At 36.7% G+C, this 20638-nt stretch overlaps 1 protein-coding gene across 1 annotated transcript in view; it reads left to right on the top strand.

Annotated features, from left to right (window-relative positions):
* The window catches only part of arhgap15 (Rho GTPase activating protein 15), a 193078-nt gene that overhangs the window by 157168 nt on the left and 15272 nt on the right, over positions 1-20638 (top strand). Inside the window, exon 13 of the mRNA XM_088931037.1 lies at positions 13739-13844. Coding sequence (XP_088787163.1) covers positions 13739-13844 — 106 coding nt within the window. The remainder of the gene's footprint in view (positions 1-13738; positions 13845-20638) is intronic.

The following is a 20638-nucleotide window of genomic DNA, read 5'->3' as shown; positions in this document are numbered from 1 at the left end:
TTAATTCTGTGACCTGTTATTTTTGTATTGACCTCTCCGCATTGTTACCCGTAGCAACCTTAAACAGATTTTAATCAAGTCAATCCTATTACTCATTTAAATTGAAGTGAAAAGCACTCAGACCAGAGAAATTTGCATTCAGCAAATGGGTATTTGATGAGCAAAAAATGATAATATATATATTGTATAACATGCCCGGCTTCACTGGCTAATAAACATCCCATGAAAGTGACAAACTTCTGAATTTTTTTAGCTTCAAATGTTTGCACATAAATGATTTAATAATGCATTAGCAATTCTGCTTTTGAATTAAGAAAAAAACATATTGGGAAAACAACACAGTAGCGCTTCTTAAATTTGTAATTAACAAATTTATTACTAATTCTGTGCATTTCTTTAATATGCAGTGCTTCCGAAGAGGAGTGTTAATACACAATGGCAGAAAGAAACTAATTTCAGCACTTTGGAGAAATGAATGCCTTTTAATGCCGTGTGTTCCTCTTATCTGCATGCCACATTATTGTAATAAGTGTATTCAGAAATAATTTTGCTTCAAATATTTTTACAAATCTCACCCTCATTTGCATGCAAGTAAGTTGTCAGCTTAAATCTTTGAAATGCAAAATATATCTCATTTCTATATTTCATCAAGGAGCTTTTCATGTTTAATAAATTACAACTTAGATCCTCCAAGACTTTGTTTTTCATTAACTAAAAGCAGAAAAAGGATACATTTAAAATCTTAATCACAACCTGCAAGATTATTTGCACTTTGCTAATATTTGCCTTGATGGGACTTGAATATTGGCAAACTAATCCAGACGACAAGGTTATACAGAAGGCTTTATTTAAACAAAAAAAAGTTTTATTCTTTGTAATGGGATCATATCAAGAGCCCTTTAGATGTAAGAATATGTATTAATCGGCTACTGTTTAAGGCTACCTCAAAGCCACAGAAGGAGGTTTGAAGTAGTGATTTATGCCTGCAATTGTTTATTATGAAGTGGATTGAAATAGTGTAAGACATTCTTACGTAGACAGACAGAGAGATGTCAGACCAGATTTACTGATTGATTTGTAGTATCTACAGTACATGCAACACTTTTACTATAGTTTTTTTGATTAAATACTAAATTTTGTTTTGCATGGTACCTCTGTGTGCTTGCCTGTTGGCAAATGTCTAATTTTAAGCATTATCAGATGATTATCAATGTACAGGAAAAGTAGCAATTGTGTGGTCTCATATTTTTTAACTCTGATGCTGTCGTGCAAATGGAATAAATAACAGTGCCGTGATGAGACTCTGGGTCTAACACACATAACAATAATGGCTAATGTCCACATGTTCACAGAATGGAATGGTGAAACTGGTGTTGCTGATTCTTCTACTCTTAGAAATTTCATTGGTGAAGCCCAGGTTTTAAGTACAATAGTATCTGCTCTGCTCCTCGGCAGCTTTCAGTAAAAGAGGGAAACATCTGAAGTCTGACATTTCACTAATATTATTCAAAAGAATGTTTTTCACACTGGGTGTGATTATTGTGCTATCTGAGATTTTGTAATTAAGTGATGGTGTTAGCAGGTTTTGCACGTGTAGTTTAATGCAATAACCAGGAGAAACTATTTTTACCTTATGTCAAATGAAGTCATAAAAGCACTGAGACATCATAATATTTCCAAAGCCTGCTACAATCAAGTTGTCTTTTTATCTGGTAAGACATATATACACAGTAAAGACCTCAAAGTTCTGGAGCTTGGTTGCAAATGAAATGATTTAACAAAGTTATGATAGAAAATATAAGAGGAAGGTTAGATCCTAATCTCGCACACTTCCGCTTGCTTTCATGTGTAAGTCTCGCACCCGGAACTTCCAGCAGCACCTCTCTTGCACCCCCTCCAACTCCCCATCTACACTCCCTGGCTCAGTCCTCGCTAAACTGGGGGGGCAGCCTCTTTCCTTACAGCAAGGCTGCCAATTCCCTCAGCCAGGCAACTTACGCCAAATACACTGCATATTCCGTCTCTCTCTCATTTAATAGGATCTTACTGAACTGCGGACATATTTTGTAGAGCATGTGCTGTTCTTTGGTGTGTCCTGTGGTACAGAATACACTGCCGTGCGTCAGGAGACAAGGCAGCAGTACCTGTGCAGTTCCATTACAGATAGCTCTTAGGGGTGGAGTGTTAGAGAAGTTCAGCAGACCCTGAGCAAAGACACCATAGTGACACTAAATAAGAATGGTGATACTGTGCCATTGTCTGATACGTCCCCAATTCATTGTCAAGGGTTCACGTTTTTTGCTAAATGCAATAATGCATTAATGTTATTTTTAACAGTTAGCCACTTAAAATCGAATTCAAGTCATTTAAAAATATGTTATTAGGTTTCAGCAATTTATATTTCTCATTTCACAACTTCTAATGTGCTTTTGTTAAAAAGACTAAAAGGGCATTTGATGGACAGCATTTTATAAATTAACATTTCATGTGATTTTTTTGTTTTTGTCATTGTTTCTCCTGTAATATACTTCATCGGGATACTAGTTTATCATCCTATAGTTCAGCCTGTAATAGCAAAACCAAAAAGTAATATAAGTAAACAGCATATACTGTAATGCACAAATGTGCAAAATATACAGTATTCCCAACATCCATATCTGGCAACAGTTCCAGATGCTGTCTTGGTATTTTACCAGAATCACATATGACCCTTCAATGATACAGTCAGACAAGGCTGTATGCTTCTTCAGCTGACACTCTTTAGCAGAAATAGGCATTTATCCTAAATCATTTGAAAGATACATGATACATTATGTGTGCAAAACAAATTAAGACTCACACTAACACCAATATTAAAACACAAGCTTTGTAAAGTGGCAGAACACACATATTCCAGTTCATGGAGGCTGTACTTTGTCTCATGATTGTTCCATTAAAAGTAAAAGGAATGAGAAGGGCAAATGTGCCCCCCCCCCCCCCCCCAAAAAAAAGAAGAAAATTCTCTTTTTAAAAAGAAAAAATAAAAATACAGAGTATATAAATAAACATGCTAAAACACATTGCTGCCTTTAGAGTCCATTTTCAATCCTCTTTCAATTAAAATGTCCCTGCAGGAGCTTGTAGGGTTGAGTTTGGGGTGAGGTGCAGAGAAATAAATCAGTGCAGTCCAAGGAATAGTAATCCTTGTTGAGCATTTCGGGCTGATTGATATAAATAACATTGTCCTCGCCATCTGTCCAAAGAGGGACCTTTCCAGTTAGTGTTGAGCTGCAACGGCAGAATAATTAATGAATGGTGTCCTTTGTGCTGGTAATAAAGACAAGACAAATTATGTTATAATCCAACTGCTGCTCGTTTGTCACAGCCAAATAAAATGTCAAATAAAAGTGAGGGGCCACTGTGTTTGTTTAATGGAGTGCAAGCTACCTGTTCTTATAGTTGACAATTGAAAAAATGTAATAAGCTCCCTGCAAGCTAAATGTGCTAAAGTACAGGGAATCGCGTTCATCACTCAGACACGCTTGTTTCTGATTCAAACAAAATTGTTGTAGATGTTGTACATGAAAAATTACATTCACCTCTTTTGTGATTTAAAATAGAATTACATATTTTGGCATCCGTATGAATATTTTATGGATTGATACTCTAAAACATTGTGTATGGAACTAAAACATTTGTGAATCCTGTAATAGTTAAAGAAAAAGGTGAAATTCTAAACCTGGGAACTATTCTTCAGATTAATTAATTAGCTCGCATTAAGGATAATGGAGAAATGATAACCTTACTTCATTAATACCCTGGGCAAAGCATTATACAGTAGGCGGAATGTGTTTCTTTTTTGCAACGGTATCATTAAACATAAAAAATAATATTTCAGGTATTGTCAATTTGGATATTAATTTAATTTTAAGAGCAATCTGCATGTTGTGACATTTAAATGTTGTCTCTCTTTAATTGAATATATATTCTACATTTTCATAGCCCCTGGGAGTTTGAATATTTTAAAATCTTACTGAATGGAATCAATATACAGCTAAAAGTGTAGTGTAGCATAAAAAGGGTGTTTCAGACAGAATTTGCTGAAGATGACTGAATGGTCTAACTGGTGTCTGCCTAATGGAGGTCTGATTGATTCAGTGACCGGTCTGAAAAATAAGGAACGTGGTTCCTGATTGGCCAAGTTCAATTAGGTGGCTAGGGCAGATGCCAGATATGCAGTATACACTAGTAAGAAAGCAGTGTTATATTTCAGTATGGACCCATGTTAGAGGATTCATTTGGCACTGAGCCTGTTACAGAAGGCATCATCACTCCCTTGGAATCTGGATAGTGCTGAATTCTCCAGCAGCAAGAAGCCCGGCCTTTAGGCATAGAGGAATTCTGGCTGGGAAAGTGGCAAAGTGAGGCTCTGAGGACAGAGCTTCTGGGATTGATCATGTTACACTCAGAGATCATTTAAAGTCCTTCATTAGAATTCGAAGAGCATCTATTATCTTCTGTCTCAGTTCTATCAAGAAGAAAATATAGACATGGATTTTCTTTCCTCATTGAGAGTTTTTTTTCCTGCATGTGTGAGTGTAGAACAAGTACAGTATATAACAAAGATAACTCAACAGGTCGGGAAAAAAAAGTTTTCCAGAGAACCAGCAGTACCAACCCAGCTAAATGTGTACAAGTTTTTTCTCTCACCAAAGAGAGGAGCAGACACTTAAAAAGGTGGTTCATCCCCAGCCAGCAGTGGATTCATGAAAGTTACCTTCTTTGGTGTTTGGGAATGGGGCACATATTCCCTGCTCTCACCTTATGGCAAGGAACATTTACTTAAAGAATAACACTAATAATAATAATAATAATTATAATAATAATAGACAGACTGAAGAAGAAGGTTTGAGTCTGGATTTGAATGCATTCAGGAAGGATGACTCTCTGATATCCTTGGGGATAGAATTCCAGAGCTTTGGGATGCAGCAGGAGAAGGCCCTGTCACCTGTAGAATGTAACCTTTTTTTATCAGGAGAAAAAACAGTACCTACTGTCCAGAAAGAGACATTGCAATACTTCATATGCTGTTTGGGGTTTGGAGCACTTTAGTGAATTTTTTAGTGAATTCATAAGGACTTAATTCTGTATTGATTGCAATGCCAAATGATCACTATTGCCAGGTTTTCAGTTTTTTAATCTGTGTATAAAACCTGCACTACTGTGGGTTATCTACAGTATACTAGGAAGGAAAATATATGTTTCAGGGGTCTGGTCACTAGAGGCACATGAATGTGAAACTCCTGAAAACTCAAAAGTCCACAAAGGTTTGTACTGAAACAAAGAATCAAATGAACATTAAAAACATTACAAACCAGAGGAGGCAGTTTCACCCATCTTACTCATTGGTTACCTGTAGCTGGGTCTCATCCAGCTGTCTTTTGAAAGGTCCCAAAGAATCCCAACACTTCGTAAAGACATGCTTCTAATTCTGAGTCCTAAATGCACTTTCTCTTAGATTCAATTCGAGTCCTAGATTAACTGTTGATCCTGAAGTAGTCCATAGCATTATCATTTCTTTATCAATACCTTTCAGGATTACACTACATGTATTAAGTTTATATATATTTGAAAATGAAGAAATCATTTTATTATGGGTATGTAAGAAAGAATATAAAAAGAAAAAATACTTTTAAAATTTGACATAATTGAGTAATTGCTGCTGACATATGATATGTTCCTTCTTAACGTGCAAACAATACACCTAATAATGAGTAGAAAAACACTGTACACTGGAGACTTTTCACTCCATTTGAACAAGGAAGGAATTGGAATTCTACATTTATGTACCGGTATGTTTTAATAGATATAGACTTGAAAGGAAACGCTTACAAGAGGACCTGACTCAAAAAGTTTTCTCACTAGGACACTTCAGAATCAACACTAAAACACAAACCAAATGGAAATTAAGGGAAAGTGCATTTAAAACAGAGAACAGGAGGCACTACTTTACACAGAGAGTTGCTGTAGTCTGGAATAAACTACTCCGTTATGCTGTCAGAGGCAATACCCTCAAACCTTTGAAGAAACCACTGAATGTCTTCCCTCTGCATGTCTTATGTTCTTGCACTAAAACTGCGGCATTTCAGCTGACGTTTGTTTCATTTAGTACTGTACAGTAGGTACTAGATAGAATACAGTGCTTTTCTCACTTAAATTCCTTTGATATTCACAGATGCACTACCTTAGCAAAGCAGACCATTTTTTAAAAGATTTGAGTTTTAGACAGACTGCCAAACAAATAGGAAAAATCGGTTGTGCTCTCATTTCCCAGTGTTGTGTTAGGCTGGCAGAAGTGACCTAAGTACTGTTGCTTCAAGACAAAGGGAAATTAAGGTGTACAGAGTCCGTCTTTATTTTCTTGTCCGGCTAGTGTAAATTGCTTGTAACTAGACCTTCCTTGCTTATCCAGAGACACTGATCTAAAAAATGAGCTCTTATTTTGTCATTTATTAGATTCGATTTTCAGTTTAGTTTCATTTGTGATCTAGCAAATAGCTGCATAAATTTCCATAAGACAGGACTGCGGTTATTTAAGAGTGAAGCGTCTCATTTTTGGTTGCCATAATCCTTGGTTGCCCTATTAGCATTAATTGTCCCTTAAACTCTGTCTTTGTCAGTGCCTGTAATTAATCTAGTGCTCTGACTGTGCTCCACGCTGCAACACAGGAAACCAGATCGTGGAAAAATGAGTTAAGCTGTAGCATGTTCCACTGGGGATCACCTATGGCAGAGGGCAGCCCTGCTCTTTCACAGAACATGTTCCGTCTGTAAAATTCACAAACCTGGCATCCTTACAGGCATCTGCTGCCTGCTCTAATGCCAGTTCACGGTATACATACAAACATCTGCTTCCCTGCACAAAGGGGACACACAGCACTTGACAGGTCTATGTTAGCAGGGCTTTGCTTTGCCAGTTCTTTATACAAAAACCTTAATGCTTCCTGTCAAGCCATTAGCTGTGATACGATCAGTGCAGGCCCCATTAAGCCATCAGTGTCCACCTGTGATAAAGACAGCCATTTGTTTTCTTAAAGCCCACTTAATGTCCGTTTAACTCAATTTGTCAGGAAATGTAGAACAATTTCCTCTCGGCCTGAAATCTGGTAGCGGTTCAAAACCAAGGGAGCAGGAGGTCAGAATACATATTCAAATTAAGGATTAAAATGCCTCTTGCATGTAAAATATCATGGTGTGCAGAACAGAATAATATTTTTTTCCACATGGTGCTGATTGCTGGACATTAGTGTTACCAGTGGATGTCACACGTGTTAGTCCCTCAACAAAATAGTTTTTTATTCTTATTTTATACTTACTTTTTTAATCATATAAGCACAAGACGACCTGTTCAGTAAAATAAGTCCAGTGCAAAAATCCATACACATTTTATTGCTCTGATGGTTGCATTCATTTAATATTTTAACACAATCTCAGATAAATTAAAAAATTAAGCATCAGATACCATGAGAAAAAAAGTATGGATTGACATATAAATATTAAAAATGCTGCCCCTTATTACTTTCTGTAGTTTCATATGTAATCTTTTTTCATTTGCATTTTCAATAATCAGATCCAGGCACAAATGAATGGGCCATTACCAGTACTAATATTAGTATTTACAGTGTGTAAGTAAGAAGTGGTTGCAATGGAGAAGAACCACTTCAGTCCAGTGACAAAAGTCATGATTTGATTTTCAGCTCTCTGCCTTGATTCTGCTTCATTCAAAGGCAGTTGGCAGCTGGACATTTACTAATATTTCCTGAAGCCGTGTTGTAATGAACCAATATTCCTAACAGATATCATGTTTCCCAGATGGAGTAACTTAACAGAAAACCAACAGCTGTCCAGGTTTGTGGGAAATTCACTTGTTATCAGAAAGGGGCACATGACCCTGTGTTAATCCCAGCCGATACGAAACGTATGCAAAGGTTCATTCTCAGAGATGACAGCCCGGCACACGTGTGTAGACCCAAAGAGAGAGCAGCACGCCGCTCCACTGCCTAGCTCTGGGCTCCTGCAGCGCGTGCTCCTAGCCGTGCTGGTGAGGATGTCCGATCTGAGGGCCCGAGCAGGCGGAAGTGTGGCCCGCGCAGTGCCGAACTGGGATTGTTGACATCTGTCGTGGTTGGAGAGCTCAGTAAGCAGGAAATGGGGTGTCACTCGGAGTGCTAGTTTGCTATTATCCTGGCATCCTAATGAAGTGTCTGCAGTGCGCACAGAGCCCCTGGATGGCATCTTAACGCACGGCTAAGCAAAAGCACTTCTCCCCCTGTCAAAGTCTTCCATCTGCCTGCTCCCTACTGCACCCAATGGAATGGAACTGTAATAGAGCACACCGCTTAGGCTCTGGCAAGGCATAAATGAGCCTATCAGATATGTAAAGAAAAAAAAAGCCTTTTCTAAATTATTTCACTGGTGCCGTCACCTGGAGTTCCACAGACTGAAACTGGTCTTTTACGATTCTGTTTCTTTTGGTTTAAGACAGATTTGACAAATGTTTAGTTCTGTATTCAGTACATTTATATATATATTTATGATATATTTATAAAGGAGCATAGGCTGCAAAAAGCATCATTTTGGATTCTATGTACATATGTATCTAGGCGCAATGTGTTAGTTTTCATGAAAAAAAGTTTCTCCTATGTCTGCTGCACATTAAAGCATGTTTCCTTACATGTGTGGGTTACTGTGCATGATTCATCTGTAAAATGTTTCAGTACATCTTTTCTTTATAGGAGAGTATAGGTTAAAATCTATTATTTAAAAAAGCATTCCATACCTGACCTCTATCTATACAACATGTACTGTTTTTCAAGACTTGATGATGATTGCTTTCAGGGATAGTTCTTTATCATACATATCTATAAAATATATATAGAAACAAATAGTCGTCAAACAGAGGCTGTTACTGGGCAAATTAGAGCCAACTGCTGAATTCGTCCCTTAGTACAGACTTAGTGTGAACAATTCTACCATCATATCCCAGTAATAAGTTTTTTTGTACATTCAGGCAGTTTTGTGGGGATTTGAAATGAAGTTGTTTCTTTGGTGGGAAAGGAATTTTGTTGTCATGAGCTGGGCAGAATTTGTAGATCGTAATGAGGATATCCTTATCTGAGGTTTTATTATAGGAAGGGTTATTGCAATTTAACACCAGGACCTTTTCAGTTTTAAAAGTGCTATACATTTTTATTCCAGAAAGTCATTAAAGAATATTATTTTTCATCAATTATCATTTCAAATAAACTCTATAAGTAACAATGGATATGTTATCAACGGTATAAATTTTGATTACCTTAAGAGCTCTGAAAGTCTGGAACAGCTGGATGAGATCTTCAGATCCCTGCACTACTGAAAACTAAATGAGACAGATGACCCAAACGGCCTCCTAGCATTTGTAGCCAATGTTATGCTCTTATGATTTACAATCAGCTTATACAAAGTGCTAGTTATGCCTGTCAGGTTTTACGCACCTAACACATAACAAATCTTTTTGTAGTTGTACACTAACAAATGGGTCTCAAAATGAAACCTTTTTAAAACATTGTGAAATCTCAATGTACTCAATGTAATGCCCAGATGTAAGGGTCTTGTGAAGGTGTAAATATCATTAATCCTTCCTTGTCAGAATGAATTTCATTGGTTCTATCCCTGTACTTTACCCATCATAAAAAAGGGAATTTTCTTTTTTTTTTCTCTTGGTAGAGCTCAGGTGTGTAATGATCTTGTATAACTTTGGGTCATCACAAAGCATGATCCAGTATACAGTATGCAATACACCCTCAACGAGAGCTGTAGAAAACCATACAATTTCTATCATATATATTTTAAATAAGAACATTTCGTAGAAAATTATAAACTTTTTTTGGGAATGGGATTTTTGGACCTTATTGAACAATTCAAACATTGCATCATACATAAGGTTTGCCATTGTATCAGATTCCCAAGCACTCAGGAATTGTTTTTAATTGTTTATGTTCTGCTTATTCTCTCATGCCATCTGTGAATCTAAAAATATTAATTGAATTCCCTCAAACTTAATGAGATAAAAATTGTCTGCACACCTTTGACATTTTTTTGTGAACACCAGTAGTTCTCATTTCTGATGTTTTAGCTAGAGAAAGAAGAGAGTGATTCATCCTATCCGCAGATAACACTCTGAAAGAATGTTATTTGTATTTGCCCACTGTCATACCTGGATAAATAACTGTGCCAGATCTCCCAGAGCCCTGACAAAGGAAGTAGGTAGTTAACCACATTACCAAACACAGTATGATGGATGCAGCAGGTTTCTCAGGGGGCAGAGGGCAGGCACTGCTCTCCTAAAGGAAGATGGATGAAGCTCAGGTTAACAGCGAACCAACTCCTTCACTCAGGCATGTTTTCTTAGCTATAAACCATCTGACTTCCTGTTGAGAGCACAGAATCTGTTTTGTGGAAGGGAATGTTTGATGAGATTGGTTTTGCACACAAGTGAATAGTATTTATATAATCATTATCCTTTTTATCTAAATTATCTAAACCCATAGTAAGTTTGAAGCTGAAGTTATTTCAAAGTAACAGTGTTTGTAGTTTTGCATTAAACATACTGTAGATGAACAGTCTGGATTTTAAACATCATTTATACTTTGTTGTTACAGCTATAAACTGAAAGTTGCTGCACGACACAAACAGAAGCCTTATGTGACAAGTGCTGTTTTAAATTCTAATTATCTACATGGTGGGGATAAGTTTCATATGACCTAATCTTTCAAATTTAAAATTGTGACATTTGTTCTATGAAATGATTCTTGAACATTTTACATTTTTAGTTCTTTTTTGGAGAAACTTAATACAGATTGAAAAATAACTGCATGTAGGAAGCACAAAGTCAGACACAGACAGCTGATTCTGCAATAAACAATATTATAAATGTCTTGCAGGCTAAATGGGCAGTCAATCCCTCGATACCCTGTTACCTTTTGGCCTTTGTTTCTAATCCATCAAAGAGCAGTCAGTTTAATTTTATCTAAAGTGTCCTCAGAACATATACCACAAGTATTTCAATATACTGTAGGGGTACATTAAATAAAGATGAATGATTTTGAGAAATCCATTTATTTTGTTCTTCAACATTAAAATTATCACTTTTTTTCCACTGAAGAAAAACATCTTGTATCAATGTAATCGTAAAATTTTGTCAGAGGAGCAATGTTTACTTACCCAAATAGATTAATGCTTTAAAACTAAGTTTTAATCATTTCATTGTGCAGTGCTCTTGGGTTACACTATGTTGTGTAATTCAGAGCACAAATTTACAAATCGAATGGAAATAGCAATGTATCATAGAGGTACAGAATTCTTCATACAGAGACAATGATAGTGATATAATGAATATAATGAACTAAATCCAGAGTTTTCATCATTAATATAAAACCAGAGGTGATCACATAACAGGAAGAAGAGCAGAAATTAAGTTTTAAAGAAAAACATCTACTGTACATAGAGTGGTTTCATTTGAAATTATTGCAAACACTGAAATTATTTGTAACGGGTAGAATCCTTGCATTTCTTACAGTCGCTTTACCTCTACGACACCAAACTAGGGGATCCTTCTTTTTGCCACAGTTCCTTTTCAGTAGCAAAGCAGAGCGGCTGAACACCGTGTATGCAAGTGAGCCAGAGCCCCTCTCTGGAAGATGTGCGCAGTGTAAGCGCTGGTCTAATGACTGTCCCCATTTCCCTCCGCAAGCCAGTGCACTGGGGTCTCAGTGAGAGTGACTAAGGAGGCATTCTCAGTGCAGGCTGAGTGAGTTTACTCTCTTATCTCCCAGCAAACACAGAGAGGATTATTTTCAAAAAAAGATCCTCTGGAGGATAAAGTTACATGGCATCACCTCTCATTCTATAAAGCTTTAGATAGCAGAAAATAATGTTATCCACCATCAGATAGCCTTTGAAAATTCCCCTCCTCCGTTTATTGTTTCAGTAATAACATTTTTTACTTAGGTTAGTGTATTTTGCACGCCTGTAACATACAATTCAAAGTCATAAATTAATCTAAAAGGATGCAACAAAATCACTATAGAAGCAAAATGTTACCAGTGCTTGCATTAATGATAAATACTAATTCATGTTCAATTGCCAAAAATGATCAACAATGAGTTTATGACTATTTCACTTACATACCATATAGCATCCAATTTAATGTGCAGCATAAGCTGTTCCTAAAGACTAATGAAAACAATTAGTAACAGCAATGAACATAGGTCACTGACCTTGTTCATATGTGCAATTAAGGTCTTAAGGGTTTGTTAAGGAATATAGTTTATTTTGTTTAGTTTGGGTTTTTTTTTCTGAACTGACATGAGTCTCCATAACATGCCAGACTAAGTTTTAGAAAAATAATTTTTACAAATATATTCTTCAAGACTGCTGTAGATGCACTATTGGGAGTATACGCCATTGCAGAATTGTCTATGGCTTTCCCAAAAGAACAGCATTGGCAAAAAAATAATAAATAAATAACAAAAAAAAAAACCTCAGGCTCAGCAGCTTCGAGTGGGTGAATGGTGATATGTGACTGGTTGATTTATCACAAGAAAAGGCAGCTAGAAAGTACAATTTTCTACCTAGCTGCAAACAATAATTCATAATGATGTCCCTTCTAGATAAGAGACCTTTTGCTGTGTAGGGCTCCTGTGTTAAAATGATCTTGATAAATGTCAGTCTGGCGCAGGTAACTACTTTACACACCATTAAGATTAGTTGGCTCTTTTTCAATGATAACAGCTACCATGCCCTTCTGTGTCGTAATAATATCTGGGTACAAATAAATGCCAGTACTACCGGCAGAGGAGTTTATCATGTGAGATTCTGAATTGCTGACTCAAGACATCACATATTAACATTACTGTTCCTGTGGAATACCTGGACACTGCGTGACTTTGAGTCTTTACTTTTACAGTGTAAATGAAATGCTGCTTCCCATATCAGTGATTTATTGGTTTATAGTTGCTTTCTCATGTAGTAAAATACATAAATTGCAAATCAAAATGATGTATTGAATTCATGATTCATTTTTGACAGCATTTGTGTGTTAGTATAAGAGATCAAATAATGTATATCTTAAAATACAATTTCTGTGAGCATCATAGCTAGATCAATACTGAACTAGGAGATATAATTTAATTTTCCATTATTGTAACATTTTTCTAACTTTTGTTTTGAGTGTGCATGTAGTCATTTAGTAACTAACGTCAGATCTACTATAAGATCACCTCTGGATTCCATGATTTTGAAATAAGAAAGGTTTTGGAGGCATCTTCAATTATTTTTAATTCTATGGCAATGTTACTGTCATGCATGTTTTATAGCTATAATGTAGAATGATAACTTTATAGTGTATAATACATGTATCCTAGTATCAGAATGAGCATATGCTTGTTATTCAATTCCTCTTTGTCTGCAAAAACATCTTTATCCTGTTGTTTTGGTAAACAGATATTGAGCTGAAATATAAATCATAAATGTATTTTCTCTGCCTTTGTCAAATGTTACAGAATTTGTAACTTGTTTTTTGATGGGCAAAAATACCCAAATTAAATTAAGGTTAAAATTCAGAGCAGGTATTTTTATCAATGATAAATTCAGAGGTATTTATAGTATGGATCATGCTGCAATAAAGGAACTGTGACATTCTTGCTTTTCTGTTTTGCAGAAATTAGAGATTACCACCAGCGCGTCCAAGCTGTCAAAAAACTGGTGTATCAACTGCCAAGGCCTCATCATGACACAATGAAACTGCTCTTCAGACACCTACAAAAGTAAGTTTAACCTCACTTTGGTTACCTAATATCTTTTACTTTGAAAAGAATCTGCATTCAAGAAGAAAGATCAGATTTTTTTTATATAGAAAATTTGTATTCTCAGATCCTTTATCGGCCTTATGTATACCACGTTTAAGCTTCTCTCCTTAACAGAATTAGTTGTTTTTTTTTCGTTTTTCTTAATGTCAAGCACACAACATTACATCCAGTCAGGAAAAGTTCATTTTCCTGTCCCGTGGTGACTTCAATTTTCGAACAGTCTCCTTGAGATACTTCTCCGTTTTTACAGCCGATTCTTTTTTTGTTTGTTTGTTTGGATGTGTTGATGGGGAGAGAACAGTAGCTCCCTCTGTTGAAGCAAAACATGTCATTTATAGAGCACTCACATGTGCACAGGGGTCAATATTGTGAGGATACCTGCTAATCTTTCTGAAATCATCACCATGCTGGTTGCAGGTTAGGAAAGCATTAGCCTTCAGCTTTCAAGATGGTCTTTGTCTTATCTCTTAGTTGTTTCTTCATTGTGATTCAGTGACTTTTGTACTGTAGAGCTGCTATTGATTCTTTAGCTGTTTACTGTGGTCTGAACTCTATAATGCGAATTGATGCATCTCATCATATTTTATGCCTGACCTTCAAACCATGGTAACTCACCTACCAATCACTCTTCTTCCATATCTCTCTTGTCTATGTTAATTCTAAAAGCTGCCTTCAGTCTTCTTGCTGAGAGGCTTTTCTTGGAAGAAACTGGGTAAGATGTCAGCAGAGCACATCCACCGTCACATATTTTATTTCGAACAGCAAACTTTTGAATGAGGAATTTGTGTCTGATAGTTTAATCTTTTCCATGAAATAGGGTCCCTCATGCACAAGACTTATATTGACACAACAGGTGTGAATGTGTTGTGTTTAAGAGTGCTCATACTGTACTGTATTATACAGTATTCAGTGTGTACCTCTGTGAATATGTGTTTATGCGTGTATCAATATATTTTTGCAGTAATGCAACTTTCAGTAAAATAAATATTGTGTACATAAGTTTAAATTGTTCAGTAAACTCTTATTTCATAGCAAAATATAAAGCTGCTCTAATGAAGCATCAAAATGAAGCTGATACCACACATTGTACTTCATTTATCCTAGGATTTTAACAGGACATAAAGCACATGTCTAATCAGAGCTCTGGATCATATTATATGAAATATATATGTATGTATTTATTATGGATTATAAGGAAACTGTACAATTTGTTCAGTTTGTACAGTTCCTTCCTAAGTTGTTTAAATATAGTATTTTTCCACTAAACATTCAAGTGGCAAACCTACTTAAAGCTTGTTTTCTAAAGCATTAATGCTTCATAATGTAATGTTATGTCAAACTAAAGAGTATAATCATTTCTGTACTGTTGTTTTTCATGTACATTTTTATCTGAACATCAGCAGATTATAGAAAAAACTAATTAACTGAAGTCTTTGAACTGACAGTTCAGTAACTAGAAATCCTAGTTACTTTGCTGTAACTGTTATTTTCAGCTGTCAGGAATACAAGTATTTAAGCAGAGTTAAATTTAAACTCAGTTATGTATGAGTACTATGAAATTAGTAAAAAATGCCCCCAAAACACCTGAAAGATATTAACCCTAATCCTAAATTCCTTGCTTTGAATGATTATATTTATACATAAAATATGTACAGAATAACTTTATATCTCAGCTCTTTGGATTTATTAAACTCATAATCCTAGTTTCAGTGCAGCTCATAAGAAAGTAATTGGATTTTAGTGAAAATCAAGCAAGAGTCAATGAAATGAAGTAAGAGAGAGCAGGAGAATGAAGCAGAGGCCTGAATTGAGTTCAGCTGAACTGTTGCTAAGCTTTTTTTCCAGTGTTTCAGTGTCAGTATCAGTCAGAGCAAGGTGCAGGGAAGTATTAGAAGAAACACAGGGCCTCGCAGAAGAAGGCCTTAGGTTCATTTCTACAACACCGTGTCAGGCTACCATAACAGAGGTAATGGAACAAAAGTACAGTAGCATTTCTTTTTAAGAATTGCTCACCTTGCCTGAGCATAATATCTGTCGTTTTCTGCTCACCTCTGATTGACTTCTGTCGCTCTACATTGAAACCCACAGTTGTTTTAATTTTTTAAGTGTATTAAGATATTGACAGAGACAGGGAGCATTGACTCAATGATGTATTTGGAACTTCAACAGCGTTAGCACTTTCAGACAGTACTCTTCAGCATCTTCTTGTTTGCTCTAAAAGATGGTCTCAGCTAACTTTCCTGTAATTGTTTGGTCACTGATGAGGATGGTATTATTATTGACCGTAGTAGTTCAGGTGGGTAGCTGCGTCAGCATGTGTAGGCTGCAAAGGAACAAGTAATAGGTTTATTCCATGCTGAAAAAAAGAAGAAAGAGAACACAACGTTTCGGCCATGGAGCCTTCTTCAGGTGTGAGCCCTGAGGAACACCAGACATAACGAGTTCAATTTCAGAACTAAATCTGCCAAGAGAGGCAAAGTGTCTCAGTGAGGTGTCCCTCGCACCTGAAGAAAGTGTCCCTCACACCTGAAGAAGGCTCCACGGCCGAAACGTTGTGTTCTCTTTCTTCTTTTTTTCAGCATGGAATAAACCTGTTACTTGTTCCTTATTATTGACTGCCCTGCCTATTTTGTCTTCTCATAAAAAAATCACTTACTTTATTTCTCAGTATGTATATTATATTTATTTTAAAAAACATCTTGTGTGTTGTAAAAATAATTACACAAGCTAAAAAATTGGAAGGGTTAAACAAGAGTAAGTTACAGTGTATTTATAATGATGGCCGTTTTTTGCTACGTATTAATGTTCACTAACTAACTAGGGTTTACAATCTTCTCAGTACCATCAGTAAAAGTGAATCTAACTTGCAGTGTTTAATCGAAATGACAAAACATATCAAAATGTCCTGTATCAACTACAGATTTTTGTAACTGAAATTATCTGCAAAATGTGCCACACTTAAAATTTGTTTAGCATAGCAAACTCAGTCCCAAAGCCTGCAGCTACCTTTAACAATTTCATCTTTGGCACATATGTACTCTTTTGGTATTTAGTGAAGATTTAAAGGCACTGACAACTGAAGTTTCCATTTGCACAATGTGTTAAACCCTAACCGTCTTATGAAGATACATACTAAATGAACACGAAAACTCCCCCTGGTGACAGGGCTGAAGAGTTTCTCAGAAGCTCACTGAGTAGAATATTCTAATTAAAATGTCATAGGGGTGTAAACAGATACCTCTCTGTGCAGTGTAGATGTGAATCCTGTGTAAAACATGGTCTAAAATGTACCACAGTTGTCTCATTGTGTGGCACCTGCAGCACCCATGACTGCATGTATAGAACAGCCTTGTGCAGGATCATTATAGAGCCCCAGAGAGCTCCTCACTTCCCTCTCATTATCATCAACAGAGGCTTGGTTCCATTTTTCCTGCTGAATCTGTTTATCTCCACTTGTGACATATTTTAAGAAAACTCAGATGCATTTAAAAAGGGGAGAATATATTTAAAATCTTTTTACGTATGTTTACGTATGGAGTATGTACAGTAACAGCCATTTCTCAATCCATCTGTTTTCAGTCAGCTGTTGTGTAATATATATTGAAGTAATACATATGTGGCTCTAACAAATTTATTTAATAGGTGTTCAATAAACTTGAAAATTTCTAAATGGTTTATAGTTATTTGAGTAACATTAAAAGTAACTTTAATGCACATATACAAACTAAAAGAAACCACATCCTCATAAAATTTTACTTATTGACTTATTCATACTAGTTTGTATGTGCCAAAATCATAGCATGAGTTTTCAAAGATTTTAGGCAGAAGGTATTCATTAGCAGCATGTAAATGATTTTATAATAATTTATTTTATATAGCACCCCCCCTCCCCCCACCACCACCCCGGTCCACAAGTTTTCACGGGAGGGATGAACCTGAAATCAATTTTTCAAAGTTGGGATGTCAGAGGTGAGCATTAGGCTTTTGAAGCCGACACGAACTTGACAGGAAGCAATACTTCTCCAGGATAGGAGTAATGTGATCACTTGTTTTAGACCTGGTCAGGATTCTGGCTGCAGAATTTTGGACATACTGAAGTTTGTTCAATGTGGATTTAGAAACAACAGTGAGTAGAGTGTTTACAGTAGTCAGTTCGGGAGAAGACAAATGTGTTGATCAGTTTTTCAGCCGCAGTTACTGATAACTTAGGGCGTAGTCTAGTGATATTTCTGAGGTGAAAGATGTTTTGACAATATGCTGCACATGTAGGTCGAATGTCAAGCCTGAATCAAATATCACCCCCCAAGTTTTTCAATTTAGACTGAAGCTCCAGTACCATCCACAGATAGGGTTACCGCATTGGCTTTACAAAGTTGATGGGGGTGCCAATAAACATTACTTCAGTTGTGCCACATTTCAGATGAAGGAAATTTGGAGTCATCCGTGTTTTTATGTCGGAGATGCAGAGAGAACAGAGACAGCCACATCAGTGTTAGGTTTGGTATGGATGTAGATTTGAGCATCATCAGCATAGAAATCATAGTTGAGGCCATGTGATCTTAAAAGCTGACCAAGTGACCAACGATGAAAAGTAAGGTGCCCAGTATCGAGCCCTGAGGAACACCAGACATAACGAGTTCAATTTCAGAACTAAATCTGCCAAGAGAGGCAAAGTGTCTCAGTGAGGTAGGACTTGAACCATTTAAGAGAAATGTCAAACTAAAGAGAGAAAAACAAACATGAAGAAATGCAGCATTGATATCAGCTCCTGAGGGGTTAAGGCTCTTGACTGAAGTATTTGGCGAAAGTTTTTATGGGTAGGATCCCAATGCTTTGAGACTGAAAGATGTTTGAATGATGAAGCAAAGCAAAAACAATGGAAGAGAGCTCATGACGACCAGATTGCACAGCACACATCCAGATGTTTTCTGGAGCAACACCTAGTCACCCTGCCAGAGAGTGTGTGTATTCCTGACTTCCACTCACCTTCCAGCTCATGGAAGACAGTCTTTCCAGACCACAAGGGATCTGTCACGCATAGTCTTCTCTGTCCAAATCTAAAAAGGATTGGTTCCTTCAGCCTGTCAGTTTAGGACATTCATTTAATCCCCAAAATGTGTCTGGTAGCTCTTCTCTGGATTGATCCCAGAGGGTGGTGACCACAATTGTACACAGTATTCTAAATGAGGCCTTACTGGGACAATGTACAATTTTAACATCTGATTTATTGCCTCTACATATTGTCTGGAAGATGTAAATGATGTGTCAACAAAAACACCAAAGTCTTTTTCGTAAGTATTGTAGCTTCTTGAAGTTCAGCATTTTCCAATCTATGTATTTATATATACAGCAATGTTTTTGGTACCTGCATAAAAATATTCTGCACCCGTCTACTGTACATTAAATGTCATCTATCAGGTATTTTCCCAATATAGATTTTTATGTTAAGGGATAGCTAGTGATATTAATTACCTCAGGATTATTCACAATGCTAGAATGCAGTAGCTTTCTCGTTCTAGTTTGTGTACAAAAAACAGACAGCTAATTAAAATTAGATTCCCGTGATTCATAGCAACTGCTTGCTCTTAACACCAAATATAAATCAGGAAGCCTGAAAATGACATTGGTCTAATCCTAACTTGTCATAGGTTTGTTTTTGTTATGAGCGAGATTCATTCATAGGTCGATTTTCCTATGATGTTCTAAAAATACCAGGACATCTGTGTGCCTTTTAAAATCCTGTCTCATGATCTAACATTCTGTGTTAATTTACAGGGGGATATAAACACAATCTTTTGTGCCCTAATTTAGAAGCTCAAAACAATATCCACCAGTAAAGCGAATACAAGCATGATATTGTTACTAACCATTACGGATAGAGGGACACCAGCATAATAGTAGGTGAGCTTTGCTGGTCTAGCATAGTGTTCAAACCATGTGTGCCTCCTGGCAGTTTGCACTGGACCGTGTGGCTAAGTACGTCTCCTGTGGGGATTACCTCTTGCACAGGTGACCTGCCTGCCCTGCACTGCTAATTTTAGATTTAACTCAACCCTTACCAGGGGACATACGCTCCCTTCTTTGGCACTGCAAGAGGCCTGTTTAGGTGCACATGCCAGTTCTTCCATTAGTCAGATTGTTAACTAATCGAACAACGTTTTTTTTTTCTAGTAATATAATTCCATATCATATGCATAAACACCGTACACCTCACATGCAGATACATTAATCCTTATAAAGAAGCACCACTGGGGAAAAAGGATTATGAACAAATATTGCTGGCTGGCACAAGCCCAGTTTCTCATAACAGCAAAATATAGCTGGCAATGCTGTGGAAAGAGACAGCTAAATCACAGCAGAATGACCTATTTTGTTGCCATGTGCCATAGAGACAGTGTCTTCTCAGAAACGATCTGAGTTAGCGTCTCTGAGTCTGTTCCCTTTGCAAATTTATTCCTTTTGCCTTATTGAAGCAAAAATAATAATAAAAAGAGTGGCATGTATGACAGTATGGTATTGGGCTATGTGTATAGGAAAAACTCCAGCACTGTGGGCGCCACACCCACACCTACTGATGTGGTCCAACTTTTTTTTCTTCTCTTTCTCTTCAGAGGCACCTAATTAAGAAACCCTGACTCATTTACATGGATATGTTTGATCTAAATTGCACTCCAAACCGCACCAAATTAGGATCATCTGTGAATGTGAAATGTTTTTTTCCCTGCGTCTAGCAGAGGAGAGCCAGCTCTGGA

This window comes from Atractosteus spatula, chromosome 13, assembly GCF_055471065.1.
Source record: "Atractosteus spatula isolate fAtrSpa1 chromosome 13, fAtrSpa1.hap1, whole genome shotgun sequence".
Taxonomy (NCBI): Eukaryota; Metazoa; Chordata; class Actinopteri; order Semionotiformes; family Lepisosteidae; genus Atractosteus; species Atractosteus spatula.
This window is presented reverse-complemented; position numbering and strand designations above follow the sequence as displayed.